At 36.4% G+C, this 10,382-nt stretch overlaps 4 protein-coding genes across 4 annotated transcripts in view; 3 read left to right on the plus strand and 1 right to left on the minus strand.

Moving 5' to 3' along the window:
• Positions 1-1,148, plus strand: LOC105627635 (modifier of mdg4-like). Its single transcript, XM_012208914.1, is given in 2 exon segments — positions 1-913; positions 916-1,148. Coding segments are annotated over 2 exon segments (1,146 nt in total).
• Positions 1,149-2,273: 1,125 nt separating this feature from the next.
• LOC105627636 (tetratricopeptide repeat protein 12-like) lies at positions 2,274-3,281 on the plus strand. Its single transcript, XM_012208915.1, has 4 exons — positions 2,274-2,412; positions 2,474-2,677; positions 2,763-3,155; positions 3,271-3,281. Exons 1-4 carry the CDS (start codon positions 2,274-2,276, stop codon positions 3,279-3,281), a joined length of 747 nt encoding a protein of 248 aa, XP_012064305.1.
• A 156-nt stretch (positions 3,282-3,437) lies between these two features.
• LOC105627530 (UPF0415 protein C7orf25 homolog) lies at positions 3,438-5,454 on the minus strand. The gene is made up of 4 exons (XM_012208810.1): positions 5,299-5,454; positions 4,251-4,683; positions 3,612-4,138; positions 3,438-3,524 (listed from the first exon to the last, which is right to left on the minus strand). Exons 1-4 carry the CDS (start codon positions 5,452-5,454, stop codon positions 3,438-3,440), a joined length of 1,203 nt encoding a protein of 400 aa, XP_012064200.1.
• Positions 5,455-6,026: 572 nt separating this feature from the next.
• The window catches only part of LOC105627531 (zinc finger protein 346-like), a 4,741-nt gene continuing 385 nt past the window's right edge, over positions 6,027-10,382 (plus strand). The window contains exons 1-6 of the mRNA XM_012208811.1: positions 6,027-6,066; positions 8,479-8,940; positions 9,018-9,091; positions 9,240-9,392; positions 9,483-9,577; positions 9,752-10,065. Of these exons, the coding sequence (XP_012064201.1) occupies positions 6,027-6,066; positions 8,479-8,940; positions 9,018-9,091; positions 9,240-9,392; positions 9,483-9,577; positions 9,752-10,065 (1,138 nt within the window). The remainder of the gene's footprint in view (positions 6,067-8,478; positions 8,941-9,017; positions 9,092-9,239; positions 9,393-9,482; positions 9,578-9,751; positions 10,066-10,382) is intronic.

Genomic DNA, 10,382 nt, shown 5'->3' on the forward strand with positions numbered 1-10,382 from the left:
ATGAAGGAGGATTCCGTGTTGAGCTTCAAATGGCAGAGCTTCCCGTCGCACATGGTGGGCTCACTCGACACTTGTTACGAGAAACAGCAATTTGTCGATCTCTCCCTGGCATGTAAGGACGGTACAATCCTTAAATGTCACAAGATGGTACTGGCTAATTCGAGCTCCTTCTTCCGCCGATTGCTCTTGGCTAACGATCATCCGCATCCGATGATCGTCCTGCATGACATCGAGGCCGATGATCTCAAGACTCTCGTGAATTTCATGTATTGTGGCGAAATACAAGTAGTGCAGAGCGAGGTTAGGAGACTACTGAAACTCGCTGAGACACTTGAAGTCACTGGGCTCCGGCACATCCCGCCATCGTTGCTATCTGAAAGTTCCAACAACAAGGAGCACTACGATGTGTTGAAGAAGACGACGACAGTGTCGCGATTGAAGTTGGAGGAAGCCAAAAACTCATCTGGTAGAAGCAGCGTCAGCTCAGAATATGAGACAAGCACGAAAACACAGAGTAAAACGATTCCGCAGATGAAGTTTGTTCCGAAGACGAATCCTTACAAAACGACAGCCAAAGTTCCTCAGGAAATGACGAAGAACGAAGAGATTAACATAAGCGAGTTGTGTCAACGGCTAGAGACTAGCAATTCCGGTATCAGTATTATAGACATTAACGAGCCAAGTACAAGTAGAGGAGTGCGAAGAATGTCCCCGATGCAGCGAAAGAGAAAAGATTTTCCGACGCATCCCGAGATCAGTTGGCCAAGTGTGTTATCCACAATAACAAACAAACCATTATCTTTTCAGAAAGTGCGTTGTATTATGGACGAAGTGGAGATCACAGCGGGAAAGCCATCCACTTCTGTGTCAGACAATAAAATAAATGAACCTTTAGATAGAAGAAAAGTTAAAAAAATTCAAGTGAAGATAACAATTTAAGTACAGTTTACATAAAGGACGAAATTGATATATCTTCCGACATGGAAGAAGATGTTGATATGGATCCTTTAGAAGTTGACGAAATTGACAATGATAACTCAGAAAGCAGTAAAACCACGCAACAGTTTTATTCTCAGATATTGGTCCATTCATTAAATAAGAACACTCATCATAAAGAGTTTCCACCTAGAAAAGATTCAAACAGTTAATATGATTAAGATTCATCAATCGATAAGAAAATGTATATAAGTATTGTTGCATGTTCTCACATATTACACTTTGATATTCATATACATGACATTTGAAATTTCAGACTGCTATATATACAGTAATCATCGTTTCCTCAATATTTATGTTGCATGATCTTGCTGTTTTATAATAAAGCTGTGCAAATCGTAACTCATTTTAAAATCTACGTGTACGATTAAAATTATTCTTTAATGTAAAATTTTTTTATGCGATAATTTAATTGATAATAGATACATTATGACTAGGTTGTTTCACCTTTTGATAAATTCAACTTATTCGTCCCTCACTCTCGTCGTCTCGGTCTTTTGCTCTTTTTTTTATGCATTAAATGAATTTTCACAAAGTTGTCATAATTTATCTAAAGGTGAAATAAGCTCTGGCTCTTAGATCGATTTATATATACATAATATAACAGACTGCTTTCTTTTTAAGAAACATAAATCGACTCAAATTAACATTCGCAGAACAATTTGCCACAATTAATAGACCGTTATATGTGCAGTGTGTATGAATTTTTAATAACTTCACAATGCTTCACAAAATTTATAATAAAGGCCGGAGCGTAGACCTTCGCTTAATCGTAAGTATAATACACAAGAAGATGAACCAATTAAAAATCTTTCATTTGTTTCCTTTCTATGAAATAAAAAATTCTGATTGTTTGATTCTATTATGCCTTATGCATTATGCAAGATTTTGTGCTCCCGTCTTTAGTTTTTCAAACGGTGCTTTCCAGCAAAAAACATACATTGTTAAAAAAACAGAATTAAAAGTGATTGAGCTGATTTGCGAATGCGTCCTGATATCACTCAAAATAACATTTGAACACACTCCGACTCTCCTCGCTAACAGAGTCGAAAAATGTAATTGAATTTAAACAAAATTAATGAAACAAAATAAATGAAAAACGACGTGTGTCGAAAATGTCAATTGTATTAAAAAGAAAGCAGCCATAGTAGATATGTAGCGTAACAAACCATAGCAACTCTGTTATATAGCGGTTTCCTTGGAAGCAAACTTGACATTTCTCCTTATAGCGTATACAAAAGGTTTTTGCAATTGTTCCTACGATTTTACATAAAAAAATGGATATGAATATGAAGAATAAAGTAAAGTATTGTGATAAAACAGAACAGGCAAACGATATTGTTAATAAATTAAACCCTGATAAACATGTAACAGAAGAAGAGTTTCAAAATTTCATGCATCGTGTCACTGAAGTGGGTGAGTATGACACGTGATTATATTGCAAATTTACTTATATCAATAAAATTTTTCATTCAAGAAAAAATCGTGAAGAAATTAGCATCTTCCGATCAACAAGAACAAGAATGCGGGAAAAAGTTAGCCGATGAAATATTAAAACAAGATGTTCAAAAAGAAGTTTTTGGAGATAGCGAGGTAAAAGTTAAAACTGATCGATCAGTAATTAATAAATATCCGTCAAAGGAACATGATTCAAACGATGATCCGAACCAAATGTCGCGAGGTACATTTATACATGTATTATGCTATTGTTTTGTCTATTCGGCAAGTAGTGATAAATTATAAATTGACGCGATTTATATAAACAGAGGTATTCATGAAGAGCGTAGAAAACGACGCTAAAAAACGAGCTGAAGAACGCAAAATTAGAAATGAACGGGCGGAAACGTTAAAGAGAATTGCAAACGGTGCATTTAAAGAAGGTGATTATGAGAAGGCCGTGACTTATTATAGCAAAGCATTGGAACAACGTAAAGACTCTTCTGTATTGTGGAATAATCGCGCGTTATCATATATGAATCTCGGATTATTCGAAAAAGCCTTGCACGACTGCGAGTGGACGTTAAAACTGAATGATTCAAATTTAAAAGCTCTTTTGTATAGCGCTAAATGTTATATACATCTCAGAAATAGGGAGAAGAGTAAAGAATATATACGGATGGCCAAAGAAAAGAATCCTCATTTCAACAAATTTATCGATGGTATTATTAAATATTTTAATCTTACACCTCGCCTTTTGTGTAATAACAATTTATTTTATATTTTGCAGAATTTCAAGAAAATATAGAGCTTCAATTTAACAAATCTAATGTTCAGATAATCAATGATGAAATATAATAGCTTCTTTCTCCAGAGAAATAACACATAAACATCATCTTATATAATATATATAAATTAATATAATAAATTAATATAATAAACAATAGAAATGCTTAGTACCAGTATATATTTTCTTTGTGATTGCCTAGATATTTAGAATAATATCAAGATTGCTCTATATTTGTTGCATTATTTTCTTTAACTTCTGATAGAGATCGTGGCTCATGTAAGAAAACTGTACACTCAATGCCCTAAAAAAATAAAATATCTATAATATTATTCATTATCAATGATGTAAAACTGACAGTAAAACAATTTTATATGCTGAATATAATTACCTGCATGCGCGCCGCTCTTACAAATCCTTCATTAGCAGAAACTGTAATACTTTTCATACTTTCGCCCGTTGCAAAAATCAGTCGCGATCGACCTTTAATTTTACCGCCTAAGCGGAGTTCCATAATTCGTCCAGTAGTGACATCGTCAACGATTCGGACTTTCTTTAACAATTCTTGAGCACGCTGCGTTTCATTCGGACCACCGATAACATCGATAATATTCATAAAATTATTATATGCTGTCCGGCAGATTATAAGTTCTTTGTCCCGAAACAAATTTTCTAGAATCGCTTTTATGGGACGTTTCCTTTCCATTTCTGCTTGTTGCGTAAGTAATGGCTCCCGATAAACATAATTATTATATCCATTAGCCATATTCGTAACATAAGCCAAAAGCGCCGACACATCGAGATTCAGGAGTCTGATTTCGGTTGATAGAACAAATGTATTTAATGATCGCAAATCCATATTTAAATCCTTTTCGGAATCGCTTGTAGATCCTTTGGACAAATCCAGTTCATCTTGTTCTACCTCCAAAAAACAAAAAGAGAACAATAAGTATATATATATATATGAAATTATTTTCACACGATATAGTTGATTTTCTTTAAATATTTATCAAAGATAAATTATACTGACTGTTCAAGTTTTCATTGTTTGTATCTATTCTATCTCCTTCCACTGTGATGCCCATTTGCTCTAATTGCAAAGCCAGTGGAACCTCTACGCCGTAAGCAAAATGAAATATCACATCTGGAGGTCTATAGTGATGGAGATGACACTTGCTACATACAAGGTACGAATTGGCTTGGTCCAAAACAGATTTCTGTCCGTATTCTCCATTGCCGAGAGATATCAGAGTTAATGCTCTAGCGTTTCTTGCTATAATCTTCACCCACGAAGCACCACTATTACATACTATATCAATCTCCAGACGTGATTTTTGATATTTGAAGGGTCTCATTACGCTGACGGGATCCTTTGCACATGATAGTCGAGCCACCATAGCATCGAGATGAGTCAGATTCGAGCTCTGGAGATGTTTCTTCTTTAAATTTCCTGTACATTGTACCTTTGTAAGAAAAGCTCAAGTTATTAATTTGCTAATTCAACTGGTATGTTAAAAATATACTCTACCAGAGAAGAATTAATTCTCAATTCTAAAACTTTTGCACCGGATTATGATAGATTCATTCAAGATACATGCTTTCCAATAAGAAATACAAGAGATCTCAAGAGATTCAAGAGATATAAAAGATCTGTTCTTTTTAGCTGAATATGTTCAACATAGTTCATCTATCTTTCTCTCCAGTGAAAAGAAAAAGAGGAAAGTTGAACTGTACAAGAAGTTCAACTAAAAAGAACAAGCCTGATTCTATCAATGTAAGGTTAACTTAATCTCTATTAGAATTCTCTATTAATTAGAATTCTATTAATCTTAGAAAAGATAAATAGTAAGTTTAATTTACTGTTAATAAATAATTCTTAGAATTAAAGAGAATCCCCCAATATAAGCTTTTTCTAATTCTTCAAATTAAATTTTGATTATTATTTCGTCTTTGTTTAACATTATCAAATAATAAGGATGTTCACTTGTGATAGCTGTGTCTTTAATTTCTAGAAAGCACTCATACTCTCCCCTATATCTATAAGTAAAAATGATGAATTTAATTAGGATATCTTTTACCTTCTCCAAAAATTTTATCTCTTGCTGAATCTTCCGTATCAGTTTATCAATCCCGTCGATCTTGTCCATAAGTTTCAACCTCTCGACCATGCTGTGGCCACTGGCGATTTTCTCCTCGAGACACTGAAGTAACTCGTCATCTATTTCGTCTTCCATCGTCGTGATGAACTGATGAACTCGTGAACGGTTAACCGTACCATCAAAATCAACAAAATCGAACCTGTTTCACGACGATCGGAGCGTCGGAGCACTCGGAATTCGAAGACCACGGAATAGTTGGAAGTTGGAGTAGTCCATGGAGTAATCTCGATGAGTCTTTAGTTCAGTCTGGTCGGTCCCGCGCGACATGCGTGATGCGTGCAGCCATCTTGCGCCGTGGGTCAATATCACGCGTTCGCGTAATGTCGTCGGCTTGTGTCAAACTCGCCTGAATTAACCTCACCAAACTTTTTGCTTCGGACAAGCGACAGTCGATGTCGACGTGCGGGCCACAGTGTGTCCGGTGTGACGTTACGTGCCGTTACGCGAGAAACGGTGACGAGCACGAAACGACGACGACGACGACAAGGAGATCGACGACGAGGAGGAGGAGGTCGACGACGAGGAGGTCGACGAAACCGCGGCGCGGATTCGCGACATCCACGTGAGTCGTAGCGAGGATTAATCGTCGAGCTGTGCTCAGTAGAAACGAGTATCGTTTGAATAGAAATCTTCGCCGAGGCAGGAAAATGTCCAGCGCCAAACTCATAGAGAATCCAGAAGTGCCGGGTGAGTCATGCGTCATCCTCGAGACAATCCGCTTTTCTCCCCTTTCCTCTCGCCTCGACACCAATTCGACTCGTCCGCTTTGCAATAACGTGCATCTGTAAAATGACAACGCGGAGTTTGATGCCAAGGATAAAAGAAGGAAGTAATCCTGATGGAGGTTGCCGGGGATGTTTTGTCGATTCTCGGAACGCTCCGTAGGTTTGAAAGATTATCTCAATTAGCGCACGATCTGTTGTAATCGGCATTATTTGAAGCTCCGAAATCGTCGGATCGTGACTCGCCGGACGAGACAATTATCGTGTATGTGTGTATTACGTTGACGAGTAAATTGCGAGCACCGCACGTCGAAGAGTACATGGATCACGCAATGTACATGCGAGCGCTTAATGCTATGTTATAATAATATAACAGATCTAATCTACGACTCACTCGGTTTTCCGTTTCGCCCGAACGAAGTATTTAAAACGTATTTAGTACTGTTTTGTTGATTTTGTAAAAGTCGATTGACACTTCAGAGCATGTTTTTGTAAAAAAAATTGAAGATAATGTCAAATGCAAGTATATAAATATAGAAGGAGGTCACAATAGTTAATACTTGAAGTTAAAGTATAGAATTATAATGTCTGAAATTGTGTAATTATTTTATTAATTGTAGAATATATCAATTCTGAATAAATAAAACATTTGATTCCCTCAAATTGAAATATTCCAAAAGCAAATATGATTAACATTTTTTGCCTGTCATCATTAATTTGCATTGTATATTGATTATGTAATCAGCATAATTGTATAATATCTATTTCTACTACAGATTAAACTTTAATCTTGGTTGGTTTAATTTACTCTTTATATTTTTCTAGCTTTAAGAATAAGAAAAAGATTAATAAATTAAAAGCTGAGATTAAAGTTAATCTACATTGATAAAGAAATGAGTTTAAAGCAAATGTTACATTATGCACTGGAGATAAAAATTTTTAATTAGAATTCATTCAAGTTGGTTAAATTCTAATTTTTAATTCACAATTCTTAATCTCTAATGCATAGTGTGATACGAATTTAAGTCTGTCTATATGGCCAGTATTTATACCCTGATAAAAATTTTTTTTCAGAATTTTTCATATAAGTTTGTAGAATTTTTACATAAATTTCAAAATTTTTCAAAATTTCTGAATGATTTATTTTTTTTTTAAATTGCTACAATTTTTCATACAAATTGGAAATCTTTCAAAGTGCTGAGAAACACTATAAGAATAAAAGAATGTAAGGAATAAAATTTTATAAAATTTAAAAAAGTTTAAGGTATGTTTTTAGAAATTATAGAATAAGAAATCTGAATATTTCACAATTCATACACATGAAAAATTCTAAGAAAAGAGATAGACTTTCTTAATATTTCTGAAAAATGTTCAAAAATTTTCCTAAATTTTTGAACATTTTTCAGAAGTAATCGATTTTTATATTAAGACCATTTAAGTACAATCTTAAGATATCATGAGCCAATCACAAAACCATATTAGCATCTCAATGTATTATTTATGATAAGAACTTATCTTGCAATGAAAACCGATTATGAATACTACGTGAGTAATACTGGAGACATGGAGTCGCTACGTATAACGAATGTTAAAATAAATTACGTCAGCACTGCGACGCAAACGTGATAAGCTAAATATGTATCGCTGTCTGGGCGTGAGATGTATTATCGCATAATGTCGTAGGTCTTTGTATTAGCTAGCGCGCGAATTAACGCGACGCTTAATATAGCGTGTGCGTGCAATTAAACGCGATTCCTCTGTAAATTGTAAGAGCACAATAGACATCTCATCGTTAACGGCGCCGTCTGACTTATCTATACGTTTCTCGCCGAAAACGAATCATCAATCCGCGATAATTATCACGATAAATCTCGTAAGCCACGGCGCTGTGAAATTTTGACGAATTGATAAACTTGATGGTAAGAGTGATACACTGTTGTAAATCCGAACGCTAATAAACTTGTCCAACACCATTGACGAAAGTTAAAGAAGCTTCTTTTAATCTCCCTTTGTTCGTCACTTCACAATACTTTACCGTTAAGTTATAAAAATGGTACGAGTTGACAAAAATAAGTATAGGTATGATTAATTCAAAGTACACAAATGTACACATACGTATCGCTGTAATTATCTCACCATGCTGAAGATCCAAGAAGTTTTTTTCACTAGATGTAAAATAACAATGACATGATAAATTACCGCAGTAAAACTGCGGGGTGTCGCATGATTTATAAGTTTTGACTTTTTTACAAATTCTTGTGTGTCCTAAAATGAGAAAAATATGGTACCACTATACCGGTCGAAGATCCTTTCCTTTCCTTTTCGTAAACACAAAGATGACTTAAAACCTTTGGTTTACCATCTTCTCTCGCAACAGGACTCGAAACCTATCTGCCACCACCTCCGCCGCCGCCGCCGCCGCCACCACCGCCTCCCCCGCCTCCGCCACCGCTGTCTTCTACAAACAAATCCTCGAACAGCAATGCACAATCGACAACGACGCAACAGCAACGACCAGCAGTGAATGAGAACATGATGGCAGTCACCCCGGTGGCGATCGCGACTGATGGGACGTTCCCGAACTCTATGCCACCGAATCCGTACATGCTACATCCAACAATGCATCCGCAAACTCCTGGACAACAGCCAACTCAGCCCCCCTGGTGGATACCGAGTGATAATGATACTTCAGAACTTTATACTCCTTGGTACGATCCGACTTATAAGGGTTCACCTGCTGCACCAGTAGCATCTCCCGCGGCGTCCGCAGTAGGAAAGAACAAGAACAAGAACTTTTACAAACGCAAAAACGAGTTTATAGATCCAGCACAGGACGCAGGTAATTAGAGAATTTTTTAAATTGAAATTAATGGAAAACAGATATTAATATATAATTTCTGTGTATATATTTCTCAGAGAAAGTGGCGAGCGCGCAAAGGGAACTATCGACATTAATGAAACCACTCAAATGTGATCTGTGCAATGCAGTCGTAAGGCCCAGCTAATCATAATTGAATAATCAGAGAATTTTCTTCGTTTAAATTTAGTTTTATTTCGAGACTAATTCTGTGATTGTAGATTTCGTGTCGATAAAATTATTAACATTGTATATCGACGAAGCAATATCGTACCTTGCAGATGAACTCCACGTTACAAGCGAAACTACACTATGACGGCAAGCCGCATCAGAAAAAAGTATCGATGTTTCTCAATCAGAGCGTTAAAAAACAGAAAACGGAAGACGGCCAAGTGAGCAGTACGACCAATAACGACTGGCAAAACTACTGTGATGTAAGAGGCCTACAATGTTTCGTCTACAGTTATGTATTTACATACGTAAATCGTATATTAATGTACCTCGCATACAATCTACATTGCTAGATATGCAAAACATGGTTTACGTCGCAAACTGACGCCACGCAACACTACGCGGGCAAAAAGCACATTAGGGCGGCGAACGGCGGGCCTCGCGCGAGGTATGAAGCTACATTGAAACTCTGTAATAATATTTACTTAACAATCTGATAGCTTAATAATTTATTTATTTTAATTTATTTTTATTTATTTTTATTCAATAACTCGCGTAATAAAACGTAATGATTGAATTAAATTATTTTTACTCGTGATAATAAGACAGTTGCAACCTACAGGCCATCAAAGAAGCTGCCAACTCAGAACCAGTACAGTCAGGTGGATTCGACAGGTCGCTTTGGAATTGGAACGGCCTTTCAGACGGACGTGCAATCCGCCCCGGCTGCGACACCGATTGTATCTGACGGTATAGCCACTGTGCCGAATCCAGCTGCGATACCATCAATATACACGTCACCACCGTACCCTACGCCATTGCGCTGCGACTTATGCCAAGTTTCAGCCAATCGTCAGGATCAATTGGAGACACACAAACGCGGAGCCCGACATTTGAGAATGCTCAGGCTCAACGGACTCCCCATACCTGAACCCGGTAAGTCAATAAGATAAACGTCATATTTATGTATATATATTAGGTGTACAACTTTGCTTCCGCCGTTTTCCTATAGATGGCTTAGCGGTAAGTGGTGGTCGAAATAAATAGATCATAGACGTCATACAATAAACTTGGGCATCTGTCAACATAACTCCATAGAAACATTAGTCGATTTGTGTCTGCATCATAAAGTTATTCTCGATTGAAAATGTCAGTTTACGAGCCAAATTCTCATCATTTGCGGGAGGTTTTAATTTTTTGCTTCAATATGAAGAAATCTGCGGCTGAGGCTCATCGAATGCTCTCAAATATTT

The sequence above is a fragment of the Atta cephalotes genome (assembly GCF_000143395.1).
Source record: "Atta cephalotes unplaced genomic scaffold scaffold00009, whole genome shotgun sequence".
Lineage (NCBI taxonomy): Eukaryota > Metazoa > Arthropoda > Insecta > Hymenoptera > Formicidae > Atta > Atta cephalotes.